Source organism: Leptosomus discolor, chromosome 4 (assembly GCF_034619465.1).
Source record: "Leptosomus discolor isolate bLepDis1 chromosome 4, bLepDis1.hap2, whole genome shotgun sequence".
NCBI classification, from domain to species: Eukaryota; Metazoa; Chordata; class Aves; order Leptosomiformes; family Leptosomidae; genus Leptosomus; species Leptosomus discolor.
Window position 1 is genome coordinate 27,573,723 of NC_141394.1, and position 22,327 is coordinate 27,596,049.

Consider the following 22,327-nt stretch of genomic DNA (forward strand, 5'->3'; position numbering starts at 1 on the left):
GTCACCGCGGCGGGGACCGAAAAGCGGGGCGACCCCTTGCCGAGGGCTCCCGCAGGGGCACTGCCGTTGCCGCGGGGGGGGTGGGGTGGGGGGGTGTGGGCGGCCCCCGTCCCGTCCAGAGCCGCGGTGATACCGCCGCGCTGCCGCCCGCCCCGTCTCTCCACTACGCCCCCCGGGGAGGGGCCGGGCCGGGCCGGGCCGGGCGGCCGCCGCTCCCGCCCCGCAGAGGCGGAGGGGCTGCGCGGTGCTGCGCGCTCGGCCGCACTCGGCGTCCTGCGGGGCTGGAGATGGTTCCGCGCGCGGCGGCAGCGGCGGCGCGGGGCGCCCCGGCAGCCGTGACCTTCGCCGACGATGTGCTGCGCGTCTTCGGGACCAACCACAGCCTGTCGGCCGGGCAGATCTCCGCCCTGCTGCACCGGCTGGGCGCCGCGCCGGCCCTGGGCGCGGGGCTGCCGCTGGCCCACCTGCACCACAACCAGGTACCGCGGGGGGCCCCGGCCCCGGCGGCGGCGGGAGCTGGGCTTGGCCGGGTGCCGCTTTGGCTCCGCGGCGGCGGTGGTGAGGGCTGGGCTGGGCTGGGCACGCACGTCCAGGAGCCAGGGCGCCGAGCCGGGTGGGCAGCTCCCGAGTTTCTTGAATCTCGTCTCCGTCGTGTTTCCTCACGTTGAAGCGGGGAGGGAGGGAGCAAAGGTCTCCCGAGGCGCTGGGCCCGGGTTTCGGGCAAAGGTACCGGCCCGGGGGGGACCAGCGTGCGGGCGGGGAAAGCCTGTATCCATCAGCGGGCTGCTGTGTGCGGGGCTGCCCTGGGCATTAGCTCTGCCGCTTCGGTGTTCGCCAGTTAAACTGGCGCTGTTCCTGGGTGCGTGGCAGCTGGACGCAGCAAAAAGTGTGGGAGAATCAGCTAGTGTTTCCCTCCGAGGGTCATATAAGCAAATCTTCAGGGCTTGTTAAAATACAGCTGTTGCAGGATAGCACGAACTTGATTCTAGGCAGGTTGACTTGCGGAAAGAAACCTCTTCAGAAATTTTCACATCTTTCGTCTAAGTTGAGTGCAAAGTGTATACCCGTCAATCAGTCTACTAAAAACTGTTTAAAACGGTTAATTTACTGACTAAATATCATTGGAATATTACTTTTCATTAAAATATTGTACTCTAGTGTCTCCATACAAAACTCAGACCTCATTGCTGCTTTTAAAGCCTATGTAATTTCATGTCTCTGTGGTATCCTAGACTAGGTTTGTTCCCTTGAGGCGGAATCTTGAGGCTGGTGGAGATTTCCTTATGCTCAGGAATCAGGGACACAAAGTCACGAAAATGAAATGAAAGCAGGGATGACTACTTGCTCTGGTTTGATTCCACTCCCCAAGATACAGAAGAGGCATGGCTCTAGGGACCTTGAGAATTTTTTTTACATTTGGATTAGTAGCTCTTTTGCTTGTTCTGTGAAGGAAACAAACCTTGGATAAGCTCCTTCTGTTTCAGAAAGAGTACAATTCTGGTGTCTTTACCCTTCACAGCAGTTTAATTGGGAGTTAATGCCACTGAAATCAATCTAGTATTCAGTATAAGCACGGCAATATTTGCCAGAGTCACTGCTTTCAAATCTCACAAATTGAACACTGTTCCAACACAGTGTATTAAAAATATAAACATTCCCAGCCACACATGTGAAATACAAGTTTGTAGTGTTGAATATGGGTATGAAAAGGAGCTTTCTTTAAAAGGGCATAGAAATGAGTAGATTCTTCAGTCCTTCAGGTTTTCCCTCTGCAAAAGCACGTAGCCCTCGTACACAGGCTTTGGCACAGGCTACGGTGGAAAAAAAAAAAAAGTAATACTCATTCTTATTGCTGTACATGCATGTTCCTTGTAAGTCATTTGAAGTTTAACTGAAACAAAATTTTTTACAGGCCTGTTCTAGTTGTGTCCATTTTGAATAGTATCTAGGGTTCCATACTGAAATGTGTATGCTTTTTGCTGAATTACTAGTATTCTTCCTTAAAATTGGCCTTACAGCTGCTCTAACAGCTAGTACCATTTAAGCAAGTGCATTTTAGCTCCTGGCTTTTGGTCCCTCATAGATGTTATGTGTATCAATGACTTTGGTCAGGTTGTGTATGCAAATGCATACTCATACCGAGTAAATCATACCTGATCATTTTCAAACACTGTGATTCTTTGTGCTTACAAGTTGATAATTTAGAGTATCTCCTGGTTATGACAGAAGACATAAGTAGCCTAATCTAACTTTGTGTTTTGGAAGGCACCAGGGGCCTAAGCTCTACTGGTTCTCTGCAGAGGGAAGTAAATACCTCTGGAGAGGGATTCAGGTCTTTCTTATGTAGTCTGAATCTATTCAGGCTGCATAAATATCTGACTGTAGGAGGAAACAAGGTTTATCTTAGACTTTCAGTTCTTAAGTCTTCAGAGCTAGTGGGATGACTCCGAGGCCTTTCTTCCAATGGTGGTAGCACACCTCTGTTCTATCAGAGTCCTTCATCCAAGCCTGAAGTATATTTTAGTGGAGAGTTGATCTATATGGGATAGGCAATACAGCACTTTAAAAAACTGTCAGGAAGGAACAGTCTCTGTTAGTTTTATCCCAGTGTTAGTGTTTAGTTTTACTGTTTAATTCATAACAGTTTTGGTAAGCCTTTTACTCTTACAAAAGAAAATCCACGAGAAGCCAATGCATTTTCTTAAAGATTGAAATAGCCTGGATGCATAGGCTAGTATTGAATCTGGCAACATCTAGAAACTGCAGTCCAGGTTGCTGTTGGGTGTCTTAGTAATTCACATGTGGAATTCTACAGATAAAACAAAGGTAGAACAAAGATCAGAACATGACAGAAGATTAGAAAAGGGACTGAAGAATTTACAAGATGGTTGGTACTGTAGCATTTCCCAGTTAGAGGTTCCCTCTGCATTATTTTTGTCTGAGCAATTATCCCATCCTTTCCTTCAAAGGATGTGGTGAGCTGGCATCTGCTTTTCATTTATGAAGATACTGGTGTAGAGAGATTCTAGATAGTTGGGCCTCACTTTATTTCATTTACCATCTTGAAAAAAAAATAAAATCCCATATTGGTCAATCATTTCTGGGAGAGCCTTACCAGGAGAAAAGTAAATATCTGTTTGAATAACCCAATTGATGGTTTATTTTTTTTTTTTTAAACTCTGAATACTTTGTAATTGTGTAAATTCTACTGATTTAAGGCCTCCCCAGTTTTGATGAAAGCATTTTTAAAATGATTTTTCAACAGTTCAGAGACGTGACCAGTTATGTCATTTTTTTTTTTTTTTTTTTTGGCAATGGTTATTAAACACTGGGTGACAGTCACATTTCTGCTAGTCCCCTCACCCAGTAGCGGGTGACAGACATGACAGTAGCCTTGGTGAGCCAGGACATCATTCTCAGTCCCCTGTTCCATGAGGCTAAATTTCCTTTCTGCTGAGATCATCTGTCAGTCTTACAAAATAAATAGCTTATGTTTTTACAGCAATGTGGCTGTCTTAATGTATTTATCCTCCAAAGACAAATGCAGAGTTTTGCAGTGTGCAAACATGAGTTGTTCCAATCCAAGGCTTCCAATAGATTTAATCTTTTAAATAATCCTTTAATTGTGCCAATGAACTCATGCAAGCTTGCTTTTTAGCTCTTGGATGTATGTAGGAGTTTAGGGAGAGGATGAGGTGACTTATAACAATGAATCGTTTATAGCAATGATTATCCTCTGGGTTTGTCCCTGATCGAAATAATAATAGTAATTAAATGAAATGTTATTTCTCATCTTCACATAAAAGAGCTCTTGTCCAATGATGTTTCTCACTTGCTTGTTTGTATGTAGCCAAAGTTACAAGTCTTGACTTTACTAGTTCATTCTGTGTCTGGTTTATTTTCTTTCCACAGTCTGGTTTTCTGCCTACAACATGGTTTAGATTTTTGTGAACTAATATTAATACTAACACATTAGTATTTTAAATACTAGTAATCTATACTGTGTTTTTAGGAATGAGATAGTTAAAGCTGATTTCTCTTAGACATAGTTATGTTAGGGATTCTCGGCTCCTACTGGCTTGGTTTTTTAAGGGCTTTTCACCATAGACTTCCAGAAATGGCTCTATGAGCCAGTAACACAAGCAGCACCATAAGGAACTATTCCTATAGACCACAATTATCTTCTCTTTGTTTCATACTGGACATGTTAGTTACATATTTTGTATTATTCCATAATGCAGAGTTAACGGTAAAACGATTAGGCATGTGACCAGTTTAGAAAGCTCCAGAGGTTCATGTATTGGGCTGTTAAAGACTGTATCTTCGGTGACGGTTTCTCTGTGCACTGCTTCCATTGAGATTAAATGGAGTGATGTGCTTTAAAACAAACAAACAAAATCTTCTGTTATCAAGCTGTATTTATTTTATATATGACACTTTGACATTAGCATTGACATTGAAAGATAAAAGTATATGCACATTGCTTGTAGATATTTGAGTCTTCAAGGTCTCTTGGCCTTAGCAAAATTTATAGTTATGTTTAAGTTCAAGCATGTACTTGAGTGCTCTGCTGGACTGAGTTGTTACAGAGGAAGGAGAGAAACATCCTGGATGTAATTTGGCTGAGGTAATTGTAATTGTCCTGCATGTTCTCTCCCTCCAAGCTAAGTCAGAAATAGTCATGTTCAAATGATGCATGGATGCCTTTCACCTTTTGGACAGTATTAGAAAAATATTTGTTAACAGAAGCAGAAGCAGCTCTGTTGAAGTAAATGACTTGCAGTTGCTTTGGCATATCTCTAGAAGGAATTTGCTTTATAAATAATAATCTTGAATTATTGGAGAACTGCTGTGGAATGTGAAGGCTAGCAAAACTGAGAAGAGCCGGGAGTGACCATTTGTTTTTTATTTTGCTAAGGCTTCCAGTGCTTTGCTTCTGCAACCACATTGAGATTTGCTACAGGGGGAGTTACGGTCTAACTTGATGTCTTATATAGAAGGAAAACATTTGACTTTTTGTCTTGAGGCTCCTTGGTATGTGTTTGTCGTACAGCAATAAGCCAAATTACTTTTGTTTACACCCCAAAAAAGAACACTTTCTGTACTGATCATTGTAGGAAATAATGAATATGAATAAATGGAAAGTGTTAGATGAAAGACTTCAGCGATATAGAACATTTCATATAAATATACTTGATTTTGCTGTAGGTGTATATTTTAAGATATTTCATGGTTTGTCTTTTATCTTTTTGGTTGAAAATAATGAACAGAGCAACCAGCCCTGCCCATGGCCTGGTTTAGCACTGTGAAGTACATTTATCCCTGACCCATTAGATACCGTTCTGTCCTTAGCTGATGGCAAAGTGGAGATCCCAAGTAAGAATTTAGCTCATTGGAGTATGGGATCGTTTTACATATAAATGTTTGCCGTTAACAATTATTGCTATAAAATGCATGGAAAATGTTAAGTGCTGCTAACGTTTAGACCATTTTTAAACAGCTAATTTGGGAAGCATTCTTGTAAAGTAGTAGTAGTCATTTACATGAATGAGCAGTCACTGAATTACCAATCATTTTCTGACATACTCTGTCACTGAGATTTTAACTGTACCTAGTCTTCTCTTAAGTATTTTGTAATTACATGAGACCTTAATTACTTTGAAGCTGTTTTTCCAAATATATTGTTAGGTTTAACTGTCCTGGTTCATAGTGCGAAAGATTTACAAATGTCTATTTAAAACATGTTTCGTCAATTTGTGATTTATCTTAAAATACTTTGAATCACTTCTGCTTCATGTTAGGCAATCACAGTGTTTTCATGCACAGCATACAAACACCGACACTTGCTTGAAAATGTGTTATAGTATTTTCATGTTGTAGTTCTTGGATGTCTTGGTGTATGACTTATTTTTTGGATTTGCAGTAGTGTATTAAGTTGGCAAAATCCCTTTTTGTTTCAGTGCTTGACTGGAGAGGAAATTTTGTCATTGAATGGGATACCGAACAACAGTCACATATCAAATTCAAGCTTCTCTACAATATGTCCTGCTGTTTTGCAGCAGCTAATTTTTCACCCATGTGACCATCAGGAAAACTTTGTGGATACGTCTAAACCACATTCTTTACAAGGTTAGTTAATATTAATTGCATTAATACTGCAACTGGAGTGTGGTTTTCTTAGGGGAATAGTAAGCGTTTATCTATATGTAACAGGAGTATCTTGTTTAGGAAAATAAAGTTGTAAAGTGGGAAATGAAATTAAAGTGCTGGTTCAGTTCAGCAAACAATCTGAATAAATAATCTGTCTCTTGACAGTGATCTATCAAAAATGTTTTAGAAAAAGGCAAAAGAACAGAGTAGCTAGTTATGGAATAATTTGTCCATTAAAGGAAGAGTCTTTCTGAAATGTTTTATTTGGATAATAGTTTGTGCCTTGAAGCACAAGAACCCTCACTAATAGCTGGTTAATAGGAGAGAAGATGGGAGGACAGAAGGGAAGTCTGTGCAGCTGATTTGCAGTGGGAAATCAGACTTAGTGGGATGTGCATGTATCAAGGCAACTCAAGGTAAAATTATTAGGAGACTGCATTCGAGTGGAATTATTTGCAGGTGGGAGTCATGACATCTGGGGAGCCAATGACTGTTTTACTGAGGAGGAAAAATACTCATATTCTTTGCAAACCCAACCTCCTACTTTCATGTCATCTTCTGTGCTGCCCCCTACTCATGGAGCGTCATCACATGTTTGAGTAGCCTTACTCTTCCTTCCTCCTATTTTTCTCACTGTTACTTCTGTGTTTATTGTGCATAGAACTGTACAGTGCAGTAAAAAGTGTAGGACAGGGGAGATTCAGCTGGTTAATGAAGTCACTTGTTGAAATGATAAAGATCAAATATGTAATGGCCTATTTATTTGAGTATTCCAAATAAATTTATTGTTCCAAGGGAGTCAGCTGAATTAAAAAGTTAGGAAGTTGGATGAGCAGGTTGGATGAGCAGATTTAGACCATCCCTCTTGTTTTTTCTTTTATCTTGTCAGCTCAGAAGCAATGTCCAGTAGCCGGATAAACAAGGCAGCCTTCTCACTGCCCCTCCCTTAGCTGCAGCACGAGAAATCTGCAAGGCCCATCATTAGGGTATTTTTAACCACAAGTGTATGAGGCTGTGACACATAGTGGTACCTGTTTCAAAGGGAGATTCACAGAAAGGCCCAGTGCCAAATGCAGATGTTGATTTATGCACACCCCCATCCCATCACAAAATGAATCTGTATTGTGGCAGCATTGAGACCACTTGCTTTCAATTACTGCCCATGAAGCACAATCCTCTATGCATGTTTCCAGCTATGCATATGTGAATTTTCTGCCTAAGGACTCCCACACACTGAACAGTATTCTGTCTTCCAAAATACAAACAGACGACACATACAGAAGAAATTAGTACAATAAGCTTTATGGGACAGCTACTTGCAATTAAAAAAAAAAAAGTGGTGATGAAGAAGAGACGTTAAAAGGCAGCATATAGCCTGTCTTTTTCCTTGGTGTTTGTATAACTCATATCTAACCTAGCTGACCTTAGGGGCACACCCATGTCCTTCCCTTTCTAGCTTCTCTGAAAGACAATAGGGTGGTGTGTAGAGCTGCATGAAATAGCTGGAAATGCCCAGTAGTGTTCCTTCTGTCCAAGGCGAACAGGTTCTGTGCTGTCTGCTTGGCTTCTCCTTCATGCCCTTATTTCCTTTTCATCCCAGGACAGAGCGAAGGAAGAGCCTGAGTCTGCCTCAGGAGGGCCCAGAGGAGTCATCCCCACTTCTTATAAGAAACAGTGCTGAGCAGTGGTTTTCTAAGGAGGGCATCTTACTTGGACTCCCGTCGTTTTCTTTTTTGGATTTCTTGTGCCTTTGGGTATCTTGGCTGTCTCTTTGTTGGGATTGGCTGTCTCTTTATTGGGACTGCAGTTCTAGAGACAGAAAGAATAATGGTAGTTGGCAAAAGGTGACCATGCCACCCGTCTCAGGGGAAGAGAGTGTGCGTCCTAAGCATAATGCTCCGCTCTGATGTGTAAAGTCAGACTAGCCAGCTTTCTGAGATGCATGGACAAATTAACAGCTTAGTGTAGATGGAGTCCTAGTGAATAAAACCAATTTTAAGATAGCATTGCATACATGATATTGTGAAGTGAAGTCTATAGTGCAGGAACTTTGGCAACATTGCTTGCCGTGGAATTTTATAACTTCTTTTTTCCCTAATTTGTGGTACTTCACTTGAAGTACCAGTTCCTGTAATTGTGTAATTATGGGGTGATCGTTTGTTTGTGGGAGTTTTTTTTCTTTCAAATTACTTTTCAGGTCTTTCTGAACTTAAAGAGAAGCTTGCCACAAGGCCCACGAGCACCTTCCTGGAGAACATATAAGAAAGATCTTAGATTAATTTTATTCCTTTTAGAGTTTCATGAGTTTAGTTCCCATATTTCTAAGGCTGACTGCAGGATCTGTGGAATGCTGAGGATGGATAATATTTAATTTATTCTTTCATTGTTTGAGGTTATTTAATTGCTTATTTTAATTCTTACTTATTCTTCCACTTCAGTTGAGTAAATCAGAAACAAAATATCAGTGTGTAAAATCCCAAGATCTTTGGGCCATCCAGATCTAGGACAGAATTTTAAAAGCAAAACCACATCTGTCTTCTGGCACCTCTAATCTCTGGTAAATCAGGAAGAAGAAAGACTTCCTTTTCCTTTTTTTTTCTTTTTCTTTTTCTTTTTCTTTTTCTTTTTTTTTGTGACAAAAGGGGATACTACATACCAGTGGATGAGAATATGTCTGTACTTGTGAGCACAGGTCCTTTAGTATGTTAGGAGATATCTCCTATTGCATCAAGCATACAATGGTGAATGAATGTTCTGATTGGCATTGATTTATCTTCTGCAAATGCTTTAAATGTTTCTAATGCTTTCTGTTCTTGACGTAATATAAAATTCATTACATGTAAAAGTTGTGACACTGAGCAAACAAAGTAGAGTTATCGCAGTTGCAGGTGGGGAATCCAGCTTAGTGTGTTTGATGATTGGGTTACGGGAAAGTTAGGCTGCAGATCGTAATCTGATCTGTTAGTTTCTGCTGTGCAGAAAGGAATTTATGATAACCTCTCTACGTACATATTGTAAAGCTTATAATGATGCAACTTTCTGGATTATACCAAACTGTTCACATATAGCCACCATTGTGTTTGCTTTGATTTTTATTTGTGGTTAATTTTTATAGACAAACCCACTATCTATATGGATAACTTTGTGGTTTTGTGGCATTACTTGAGGCAGCGTTGGAGGCCTCTTCAGTACAACCTTTAAAGCTTTTCTCTGTACTCGCAGGGACTTGAGATGTCACTGGGAAAAACAGTAGTCATGCATAGAGGCACAGCTTTGTGATGCTTATGAACAACAGCAGCAACCTCACGACCTCACACACCGACACCCCGCCCCCAACCTATAATTCAGACTCCAGAATAATTATGGTATAGCTTTGTATGAGTCCTGGTGTCTGAACTCTCAAAATCTTGAGACTGTTCTTATGGGGAAGGAAGCTAAGTTAGGGTGAACCCTGGTGCCTTTGCCACTTCTTAGGAGAGGTTTTCCCCACTGTGTGCCTAAATCACACGTCCATCTTTTTGAACCTAGAACCTCTTTTTTCATACGCTTTCATTTCTCTATTATAATTGTCTCTACTATCAGCTGTCTGCCACCTCACTTGTTTGATAAGCAGCAATGGGTAGCGTTTTCAGCTGACAGAACTACTTTGAATTAGAGGAGGAGGGGGAATGTTAGGAACAGAAGGTTACCGCCTCAGGATGATTTGAAGGAGTTGTCCCTTATCAGGAAGGATTTTTGAATCTACTACAGCCAAGACAGCAGACTTTCTAGTTTGGAGTTCCTTAGGAGTAAATGACAACTGGATCTAACCCTGGAACTAGTAAGAAGTTTTATCTTCTGTCTGTGCTATAGCTACTTTGACTGTTGGCCTAAGCCTTAATTTTTACTCTTCACTGACTGTAGAGAGACTAGCAGCAGATAGGCTGTCCCAGACCTTGTACTAGCTCAGTTTCCATTTTTAGTATGGTAATCCCAGACTATGTTTCCAGATATTTCCTTTCTGCAGGTGTGTATCTTAAGTATCTTTGCATTTGAAGATTTTTATATTTGTGAAGTGTAGTTTCAACCATGGAACCACTCTTCTTGCCAGTTTTGTGCCGATTCAACTGTTAGAAAAATCATAAACAGCCTGAAGTGGGTGTTATACTAAAATATTTTATATTTCTGCTTGTTTATCCGCAGTTTGGGGATTTGGTTTCCTGGCTGTGACTATCATTAACTTGGCATCACTTCTGGGATTGATTTTAACTCCCCTCTTGAAGAAGTCATATTTCCCCAAGGTTTTAACCTACTTCGTGGGCTTGGCCATTGGCACTCTCTTTTCTAATGCAATTTTCCAGCTCATTCCAGAGGTAAGCAAGGGGAATAATTGTTTGGTTTGTATACTAGTTTCTAAAGTGTATTAATTTTAGAAGCATGCTGCAGTGGGGTTCTGTGTGTGGGCTGCAATCTCCAAAGAGTTGCGGGTGGGCTTCAGTGCCGTTAGCTACTATCTCTTCTGGCTGGGTGAGCAGAGCTATCAAGATCTATGTCTAGTTGTGCCATGGGAGAGACCAAGGGCTATTCTGCCTTTAGATAGAGTGAGAAATGCACTGGATAAAATTCTGCTGAGCTTTAATAGACTGCACGTTAGACCCTTCTCGTCTTTCACTTTACTACTACATTCTGCATGTGAAGTTCTACTGAATTAAAACACTGTTAACATTTAATCCAAATTTAAAAAATCTAAAAAGGTAAAGGTCTTTCATAATTTCAGCCTCATGGAAACTCATGCTCAGTAGAGAGACAGACTGTACTTTAGAGGAGTGTCTGTGTGTGGGGGGTGTTTGTTTGTTTTTCTGGAAATGTACTAAGATAACAGACTAATTTGCATTGCTTTTTTCTTCTGTTAGGCATTTGGGTTTGACCCAAAAGTAGATAACTATGCTGAGAAAGCAGTTGCTGTGTTTGGTGGATTCTACATTCTCTTCTTTGTGGAAAGGATTCTTAAAGTGATCTTGAAGATCTATAACCAGGTAATGAAATATATCACTAATGGACTGAGCCTTCCCTTAAAGTGCTTGTTAAATTTTATGAGCTACTTGATAGTTTAATAAAATGTGTGGGTTTTTCCATTTTATTTGAGGAATTCAGCCTTACCACGTGTTCTGATATATCTGTTTAAAACCCATATGGATAGGGGAAGCAACCCCACTTTTTTGAGGAGTTAGGAGCAGAGCTGGGAATAGAATTCAGATGTGGGTGTGGTCTGCTGTCGCTGGCGTATGCTCTAGTTGCTCTCAACGGCTAAGTTGTTGCCGTGCTAGCTAAACACGTCAGAAAAAAAGTGGAAATATGCAGGAGCTGGAGAGAATGGAGTTTGTCCTTGGATCTCCCCTTTGGGCAAGAGAAATCAGTGTGACATATCTTCTTAGTCATCTGTAAAGTGTAACTGTGCTGACAGTGCCTGAATCTCACCTTCAGTAACTTCAGTTCTGTGTTCCCCCATGCTCTGGTACACAGACCTACTTTAGTGACACTGCAGTTACCTGTATTGCACAGGGCGCTGCTTTCTACCCATACGTCAGAGTACTTGTTTTCTGTGTACTCACGTGAGTAGGGCTGAATTTGTCTTAGAGAAGGGCTTCTCAAAATTTTTGGTCCCCTCTGCTCGTGTCTTGCAAAGGAAACTCTGCTGTCTTCCTACTCTTACCTCACTTAAGGTCACCCCTACGAAACTGTTGCTGATATTGAAGATTATGAAGATCAGCTGTCCCTCATTTGTAATAACTCCACCAAAAAAAAATTAGAAAAAATGAATTTGTTGCCCTTTATTTTTGGGAACAGTTGACAAATAATAAGCTCTATTTGACTAGCAGCCATGAATAACTAGCAAATGTTGATCAGGTGTTTGGCTTGGGAGGTTCTATATAAAGGTATAAAAATGAAAAATTCCCACATGTATTCTGATTGGCTAAAAGTAAGAGATAAATTAGGAATTTAGATATGTTTGGAGTTCATTTAAACATTTAAATGTTTGCTGCTGCCCATTTAAAGATTTACTTGGTGTTAAAAGCAAGGGAGCATGAATATGATGCCTCCACCTTTTCTTTTTTGGTCTCTATTATGTTTGTTATTTTGCCTTTGTTTTAATTAGCTACCTACTTGTTTATTTGTCACCTAGACTGGCCATAGTGACTCTGAAAATGGTGAACAGAATTGTTCTCAGGATAAGACTAACCCACCCAAACCACTGTCGTCCAGCAATGGGGGGGTGTGTTATGCAAATTCAGCCATCATAGAGAGCAATGGAAATCTTGGTTTTGACAGCATCAGTGTGGTCTCAGCACAGGTATGAAAATTGTGTCTATGTATTTGTTATCCCTGCAAATTATATAAGCATATATGAGGGGAGAGTTAATAGGAATTTTTACTACTTTTGTCAAGTTTTTGTAAACTTATAGCTTGTAAGTTGCTTGAGCCCTATGAAAAAATGTGGGGTTTTGGGGCAAGCTTACAAAAGCTGAATGATACAGTCAATTCGTAGCCAACAAAAAGGGTGAATTGATATCAGTATTGGGATGGGTAGGACAGAGATATATGTTTAACCAGATAATTCCATTAATTTTGATTTTGATTTTGTTGTTGTTGTTATTGTTTTGCTTAAAGAGTGGTAGTGTGTTCTCGTGTTGCATGATCCATATTGTGTTCCTGACTATATAAAGCTTATCTCACACTAAGTGTGAGAACCTGATTCCTCTGAATCAGTGATTAATGAGGAAAACTAATACAGTAACATTCATGCAGTATATTGTGAGCACTGCTTGTGCTAGTGTAGTATATTTGGATACTGTGGGAATTATGGAGGTAATATGTTGAGACAGAAGCCATTCCTCCTGGTTTAAATATATAATAATAGTAATAATAATTCTCTTTCACGTTTGCTCTCTGTATTTCTTTGTGTTTGTTTTCATACTGCAAATATGACTTCTGACTGAGAAGAAAATGGAGGCATGAAGAGAAAGTTGGTGTGCTTCTTTACTCTTTTTCCTGTACAGGGAGGAGCCATACTGTCCCTTATTTTAAAAAAAAAATAAAAACATAGAAACATTTCTTTGGTGGCTAAGGCGGGTTTTTTTCATAGTAGAGATTTCTGTTTTACCACCCATGTTCTTTAGCCAGTAGATTGTTTGTGAGGAGCAGGAGAGGAAGCCAGAGGCAGGCCCTAACAGCTGGGAGAGAGTCTGAGAGTTCTGCATTGACCCTGCAGGCTCACAGGGTGTTTAATGCAGAGTTTAAAGTACCGGAATTGTACTTGTCCTTACTGAAGAAATGTCATGAAGTGTGGTGGATACTGGGCATTTTACAAACTAGGAGAAACATCCTTAATAATTAAAATTGCATGAGCATCAAGAGGGAATTAGTATTGTGAGTGTCCCTAAACTGTATTTTGTAGATTTATAAAACAAATAGAGGAACCCTCCACTCTCTGTGGAGATGGTCATCTCCTGTGTTATGGGTGCTGTTTTTTTCTGCCCTGTTTACCAGAAGTTTTATCTGGACCTATTCTATTATTATGTTTTGGCTAGCCATCTGCTTACACGTAATGTAAACATAACAAAATCATACTGTATGTTATAATAATAAAATATAACTATATAGCATTTATTTCTAGCAATTAGTTTAGATGCAGTGCTCGTGATCATAACATATTGTAGGTCACTCCAAGATCCTTTGTGGGATACTCATATATCTCCTTTTACATGCAGTCTTGACTTTAAGAGCTTAAAATTTCACAAAGGTGGTTCTCCTCTACTTACTGTTCTTAGGAAAATTTATGCTTTCCATTCTTTCTTCCTTTCCATTTCTCCAAAGCTGGGAAGAGAATATGTTGTATTAAAACCTCCTGAAAGTGACAGGGTAAAATTCGCTCCAGAGCTGAGGCTGGCTGCAAGGAATCCCAGTGGCAGGTAGCCTGCTGCTGATACTGGAGGTAGCAACAAAAAGAGCCACCATTACTCTTTTCCTCTTCCAGGGAGGTTCAGAGGGGCCAGGTAGCCTTCTGAGTCATTAGCGGGCAGGGCAGGGCCGATATGGGTGAGGGGTTTTGGGGCAGCTAGGGTAGTGCCGTGAGGGTAGGTGTGCATTCAGCTTTACAGGCATTTGGTATTTATGAAGAAACCATTTGGCATAAGCCAACGCATACCTAATGTCCATGTCATCTAAAGCTTATTAGAGAGGACAAACGCAGTGTGGCCAGAAATCGTCATGTAGGCTTTAAGGAGGGAGTTTGAGGTCCGATTGTGCCAAAGTGTGGTAGCTGTTTTCAGCCATATTCTGTTTTAATGCCAGAACAGACTGACTGCCCGAGTAAATCTAAATGTTTAATTAGTCACATACTTTCAGGTTTCACTTGCAGCAGTAATTGCAACCTTGGAAACCTCTTCTGTGCTTACCCAAAATTTGGGTATCTGCTATGCATTAAAATTATAAGGCTTGACAACAGTAACTTTGAAGAAAAGTTGTTTCAGAGACAAATTGCTGAAATATCAGTGTCCATGAGTGCACAATGTTGGAGTTGTATAACAAAACTTTATGATGGACTTTATTTATGCCCTGGAGATGGCATCAGGATACCTTCTTGGTCCTATGGGCACTTCCAGAGGACACAAAAGGACATGTCTGGTTCATGTCTAAGGCAGTCAGAAATAGCAATAGGAATCTGATGAGATATCATAGGATAAAGTTAAGAGAATGTATAGTTTCTTAAGTTTGGGAACAAAGGAGAAGCCATTACTTTTAGTAAAAAAATTATGTTTGGAAGAGTAAAAATACCAAGGATATCTTTGGTTTACCATAAACTGTGAAGATACAAATAATACAGAACTGCACTAATGATTAATAAAAGTCAGACCTGATAGTCCAGCTGGTTATTACAGAGCTCCTTAGCTGGTATTCCTTCCGTGGTGTCTGCCGAACTACCATGATGAAGTGGGAACAGTCCAGCAGAGACAGACATTGTTTTTGCCTTGGAATCCTATATATTTGTCGGGTAAATTTGTCAGCAGTGTGCCTTATCTTAAACATTAAGAATATGTATTAGTCGTTCATCTACTTGTATCTGAGACACAATCTAGTGTAGTTTGGTTTGTAAACCCAGACAGGCGATGTCATTGTACTTTATATAATTTATAGAAGAAGTCAAGACATTATCTAAAGTAGATTACAGGCAAGAATTATGATACCTCAGAGCTACACAGTCAACGACAGATAGCTATATATATATATTACAGAAGCCTCTCAAAAACTGATTCTTAGTTTCTAAATGACAGTTCTTTCTGCATTTTAAAAGATTGGATCAAGAAAAGTAATTTTTAGAAGTAATTCAATACTATTCTCCTAAATTAATTGCATTTACTTTAAAAAAATGTACAAGGATTAAACCAAACCAAATCTCAGCATGTTTCTACAGTCAGTTCCATTCTTGATGAGTTCAACAACGAATTCTTAATAGCATCTTCTTACTCAATGTTCATTTTCTTCATACATGCATAGAAAGTTCAGCACGTATATTTGTAAAATATTTATTTCAACAAAAAAGCCCTTCAGATTTTTTTGTTACACATATGCGATGCTTTGGACTGTCAGAATTTGCAGCTGTGCAACTGGTACCAGAAAATGGGTCTTTTTAGTTAGTTCCGTGGATAAGCCTGTTATGCCCCTTCAGCCCTCAGAAAACTGTAGGCACACACATGTTTCTCACATAAAAATAAACGTGCTTTGATGGGAACAAACAAACATGTACGTACAAGTGACATTTTGCACATTTGTATTATTTACTTACTGTTTTCATTGCATTTTTAGGAATTTTCATTCTAATAAACTCTTTTCATAAAATAATTTATTTTATGGAGATGCTTGGTGTTTGAATTGAGAATTTTTTGGTAATAGAAAGTTTTTACAAAAGAAAAGCCACCACCACCTCTCTTTTTCATGCGTAATAGAAGTTACTAATATACCTTTTCAAAATGCAGTCTCTTGAGTTTAATATTGTTGCTTTATCAGAAAATACTTGCTGTTGTTGCGGTTTTTGTGTGTGTGTGGTTTCTGAAAGAACAATTATTTTTTTTAGTAGAAAAATGGATGATTAAAAATTAAAATCTGTGCATTGTCTCAAACTCCATTTCTTCAGTGAAGCTAGAAACATGCCCAAGAAAGATGATGTGCTTCTGACAGAAATCAGGACAATCTGCAAAACAATGCCTCCATCAGTTCTTAGGCAGCTGGAAGGATGGTCACCAGGGAACAGAAAAAAACATAGGGGAACAGAACTTCTGCTTAGGGAGCTGGATGAATAGGTGGAGAGCTTTGCTAATTGTGTTTGGATTTTATCATACTCATGTTTCTTTTTACTTCCAGTTACCTAATATATGCGTTTTATGTGGCTTGCTTTGCAATATTTCTCTCTCGAAGTGAAGTTCAAGTTGCCTTTGTGGATTAAGAGAGAGGTCTGTTACTCATAAGTGACCCTATCTCAAACAGAATTAGTACAGGTACAAATGAATCATCCTAAAAATATGATTGGCATTGCTTGTGTGTTAGATGAAATGTTGAGAGGAGAATCTCCAAAAACTGAAGGCAAGCATGTAGTACAAGTCTAAAACCTATGTGTTTGAGTCAGCAGGGAAACTCCCAGTTTTTGGATAACATTGTCACTGTTGCTCATTTTCATATCAAAGTACAATTTCAGGACTTACAGGAGCTGTAAGTGTTCTTTATGGCAGCTGTGGCACTACTCAACCAAGGCTTTATTAGCTATGAGTTCCAAGTAGTGTATTAGGCATCTGACTCAGAAATCGCTGACTTGAACTTTTCTCCTGTCCCAAGGCAGCTCCTACATACAAGGATGTAGGATGTCAGATAAGAGTCTGGTGAGCAAATGATGAGACAGACCTTACTGCTCTGTCATTAAAGATTTATTAATCATTATATTTCCGTGAAGTTCAAAATTCAGTTGCCTGGTAGCGTTTGCGTTTGATAAGGCGAAACTAAAACAATTAGCAGTGTTCTTTTTAATAACTAAGGAAAATTGTTTGGAATAATCTGTGACCTTTCATAAGGAGGAAGAAGTGTTCGTCTACACACTTCTCCTTCAAGAGGTGTATAAATCATTATGGGCATGCGGATGTTTATATTACTGCTTATGTATTCCAGTAAGTAAGCACCGGTTAATGCCTTATATGCAAATCCTTTTTTTTAGGAGGGAAATACTATAATGCTTAATGCATAAGTGTTATGTAACTACAGTATATATGTGTACAGAAGTTGTATCAGAATGGATATTTTTAGGAATTTTTTAGGGGAGGTTAGTTTGTGCTCCCAGCTAAAATGGCAGGTCCTTTTATCTGCTTCAAGTTGTTCACTATTTCATAGCACCACATATATAGATTACTTGCACTTCTGTGAGGAATTAGAGATCCCTGGTGTGTATGTGCATTGCAGTTTTATATTAGCCTGTTGTTTTCATGCTCTGAGCCTTCAACTCGCACAGTCAGAATTACCCACTGCTGTTTTTATTAAACATACACTTTGTAGAAACTAATTTGCATAGTTGGACTTGACTATCATTGCCCAAAATTAGAAATAAAGTTTATAGAGTGTCTATATTCACATGTTCCTGGCTGTTACTGTGGTGGCTAAGTATGTCTCGGAGTATGATGTACTGGCAGTACGTAACTTGTCCAGATGTTTTTTAGGTAGGAAATACAAATGCTGTCAGTCACTGTCATAAAATCCCTCTGACTCTACATGCTTAATAGAGGTGGCTGAGGAGGCTGTGAGGAGCCTTGACACTCTTAATTGGACAGAGATCCCAGAGAGCCACTCAGACCACTGTGGTCTGAACTGCTTTCTGTCTCAGCTGAAGGGTATTCAGACAAAACTGGGTGGTCAGAAGGGTTATTGGGCCCTGCGTGTTAACTTGTTGAAACGGAAAACATTTGCTGTTGCTACCTGTGCCTTTTGCTTCTTGGACCAAGCATTTTGGTGTCTATATGCAGTAGTGCTTTATTTTATACTTGGCTTTCATTTAAAGACAGAAGTGTGATTTCTTGGCTTCTTTATTCAGTGTTTAATGTAATTGCTTTATTGTGTTATTTTTTTTCCAGGAAGAAGCCACCCAAGGCAGCTTATGCAAGTGTCTTAATGGGCGCCCACTGTCAAAGATTGGGACCATTGCTTGGATGGTAACACTGAGTGATGCCGTACATAATTTCATAGATGGTTTGGCTATTGGTGCTTCTTTCACTTTGTCTCTGTTGCAAGGGCTTAGTACCTCCATAGCCATCTTGTGTGAAGAGTTTCCTCATGAACTGGGTAAGGAACTTCATTCAAGACGTTGTTTATTGAGGAAATCACTGTTGTAGGAGGTTGTGCTGGCCAAAATTCAGCGTAGATTGAATTTAGACAATGGGAAAAATATTAATCAAAAACTTCCCAAGCACCAAAATACACATCTAGAGGAAGTTCCCAAGTGCAGCTGGGTGGGAGCTGGAAATGTCTATGAGAGGTATTAATTGCCTTGTTTGTATATGCTGCATACACTGTTGTATCAATTTTTTTTTTTTTTTTAATCATTATAGGTAGTTCTGTGTTCCCGTACTCTTAGCTCAATTGTGCATCACCTACTTGCTTTAGAATATTTCAGTTACCTTAGTACGGAAGGAAAAGCTTCATCATTTATTTGAATGAAGAAAAATAGCAGGGGGTTATAATTTGTATACATATCATGTCTTTTCTTCAGACTTCCTTTGAAGTCAGAAAATAATCACAATATCATTTTCTGAAGATTTTTTTTTTTTTTCTTTCTTTTCTTGTAGGGGATTTTGTCATCTTGCTTAATGCAGGAATGAATACTCGGCAGGCTCTGTTGTTCAACTTTCTGTCTGCATGTTCCTGTTACATTGGGATGGCTTTTGGTATATTAGTAGGCAACAACTTTGCTCCTAACATCATCTTTGCCATAGCTGGTGGAATGTTCCTGTACATCTCTCTGGCAGATATGGTGAGATAAAATTTCATTTTCAGTTATTTATTTTTCTGTAAGAAAAGAAAGACTGCACTAAGTCCCTCCAGTAGAATTTAGTATTTTGTCCCTCTTGTGCCAGGGTCGTCATCTTATTATTGTATGTTAAATCATCAATTATACCCTTAATGGAGGTGCACAAATTCACTGCCTGTGAATCAGTTCAATGATTCTATTAAGCCAAAGAAATTGTGCTGAGATCCAGATCAGATTTAGATATTGGGAGATAAAATCTGGATTCACAGGCAGTCAGCAATATTTATAAATGGCTTTTAGGATGATGTTTTATCTGAAATGAGAGAGATTTTTCGAGAATTTTAAGTTTTCTTACGTTTAATTCAGTGTTGTAAGAACAGATGTATCTGCAAAGGTGTTTACACTTGCCACATGTGGAGGATCTATTTGAGTGTAGAACTGGAAGAGTGAGACCTGAATTTGAAAAGATTCGACAGCCCAGTTTGATTCTATATGTGTTTAAGAACTGTCATGTAGTTATAGTGACTATTTTATTAAGTACTATTATAGTTTAGGTAGTAACGTAGGATTTAATAAGTAATAATATTGGAGTTAAATGGACGATGTAAGTAATTTAGTGTACAAGTTTGCAGTACCTTAATTGCTAATGCTTTTCATATAGTTTAGTTCTTATATAATAAATAGTAGTGTGATCAACTATGATGTGTAAAACTCATGGCATAAATTTAGAGTGGCTCAACTGAAATTAATTATTAAATCCATCAAAGTAGGTAACATTCTTCTTTTTGTATCTATTGTTCTGTTCTCTCTGTTTCTCTCTCTCGGTGTTGTCCCTGTCCCCCTCATCTCTCTCTCTTTATATAGGTTTTTGGATTGAATCGTTACCTGTCTGAATTTTTCTCCCCACTGTAAAGTCTGAAATAGGGTATTCAAGTGCTCTGTACAGAGATCTGGCTTTCCGCTTTCTGTTCTGGTTTTCACATACTTCTGGTTTGCTTGTCCAGAAGCAGGTAGGATTAACTAAATGTCATTCCTTCCTTCCTTCTTTGCTTTTTGCTGTTCTTTTTTCCTCCAGTATTTGCACAGTCCATCCTCTGCCAGTAATATCACTGTGTGGTGAGGCTGCGGGCATGTGAGAATGTGTACACTGAGGTGTGTGCACAGGTGAGCCTTGCTGTATGGCATGAAGCTGATCTGGTTTTTTGTCTTTGCCTCTTGTGCAAGAGGATTACGGAGCTCTGGAATGATTTCTGGGAAGGTTTGGCCGCTTCCCACTCACCTTAGTCTGTTCTTCAAGAGTTACATTACCTTCAATGGCTGTTTCTGCCTTGTGAGATCAAAGTAAGATAGCTTCTGAGTCACCCAGCCTGAACGTTTCTAAACAAACACTGAAATACAGAGTCTTCATTGCATTCTGGCTATGCCACTCTCAGCACAACAGCAGGAGAGTCTAAAGCTTATTTGAGTATGTTCATCAAAATCCACTGCAGTTGACTTTATCTGCAGGAAACACATACCCTGAATCACCCCATACAGGGGACTTTATCGTCAGTGCTCATCTGCCATCACCTCCATTGACTGGCAGAGGAAGTATCTTTGTTTCTGTGGTTAATAGCAGATCAGTCATCCTTTGCTATTGTGTTGCCATTAAGATGCCTGTTGTGGAAAGAAGAATCCCTTCATTGCGCTGTAATGTAACATTACATGTGTTACCACCAGTTTCACAGCATTCTTCTTTCTTCCATGCTTTACCCGTACCTCATCAGCCCACCAGACCTTCTGTTTATAACAGGTTTCTTATTTCTGAGGGGTGGTGTATGTGTTCAGCTTCACTTCATCTGCGTATAGGTAAAGCAGAAGAATCCTATTCTTCCATTTCCTGAACAAGAATTTCTCTGTTTATATACTAGTGAAGGAAGAAACACAACATTTAGCAATACAAGGGCAGCTGCTCCTAGCAACGTGTAGACCAACAATTGAGCCCTAGGAGACTGCCGGAATCAAAAAGAGGAAATTTGCCTGAGAGATAACCAGGTGAAATCAGTATAGAGAAACAAAACACCGTTTCATCTCACTGTCCTTGGTGAAGTGGTTTTTCAGGGTAGTTGGGTGACCTGTTCCTGTGACCGCCTTCACCCTCTGTTAGTTCTAATATTCAGTCCAAAGTCACAGTATGGTTCAGTTCTTAATGCCTTAAGTTATGCATGCTACCACGAGATGGCAATACTTACTTAAAAATATCCCTTTTTTCAGTTCCCAGAGATGAATGATATGCTGCGAGAGAAAGTGACAGGAAGAAAGATGGATCTCACATTCTTCCTTATTCAGAATGCTGGTTTACTAACAGGGTTTACTGCTATACTGATGATTACCTTGTATGCAGGAAATATTCAGCTGTGATAATGCAAGTGAAAATGGAATCAATACTGAAGACACCAAGTGAATTACAAATGGAAGACACTTGAAATCCATAAAGGGACATTAATTTAATTTACTTGGTTTTGAAATCGTGACAAGTCCCATCCTGTCCCCCTTGCTCCAAATACAGGAAATTCTTCTTTAGGACTCGCAGTCAGTCCAAATAGTAGGAGCTGTCAAGTTCTGTACTATGCCAAAGAACAGATTCTAATGTTTTTATTTCTACTTAAAATTATTGGACATATCTGAACTGTCCTAGAGAAAGGATGTTACTTGGCCAGTAGAATTATGCAATACATGCAACTCAAGACCAAATGAAAGCTGAGGGTCTCCAAGGAAGATGCTTATTTGAAAGAAAATAATGAAGTCTTATATATTCTTTTTTAACTGTGATGAAGGCAAGCAGTTTCAAAACTGGTTAATTTTCATGACTTTTGTTGCAGGATTTGTCTGTGTAACATCCCCTTCCCCCATCAAATTAAAAAAAAAAAAAAAAAAATCAAATATTTCAGAGCAGGTACTAATGAAGCTAAGATTTTTAATTACTAATTAACACTGGAAGGAAAGATACCAGTTACTGCTTTTGATCTTTTCTCTTTGTAAGTGCACTAGGGAATTGTTGATTTATTTTGAGAACCACTTTTTTTAATTAGAGGGAACCTGTGTTAAATTTATGACAATTTATCAACTCCATAATATTTTAGAAACATTGAGTGTTTT

At 39.5% G+C, this 22,327-nt stretch overlaps 1 protein-coding gene across 1 annotated transcript; it reads left to right on the top strand.

Annotated features, from left to right (window-relative positions):
* The first annotated feature begins 287 nt into the window (after positions 1-287).
* On the top strand, positions 288-21,589 carry SLC39A8 (solute carrier family 39 member 8). The gene is made up of 8 exons (XM_086464795.1): positions 288-479; positions 5,961-6,129; positions 10,333-10,502; positions 11,043-11,165; positions 12,314-12,481; positions 18,297-18,504; positions 19,008-19,192; positions 21,443-21,589. The coding sequence occupies exons 1-8, from the start codon at positions 288-290 to the stop codon at positions 21,587-21,589; spliced, it is 1,362 nt and encodes a 453-aa protein (XP_086320921.1).
* The last annotated feature ends 738 nt before the right edge of the window (positions 21,590-22,327 follow it).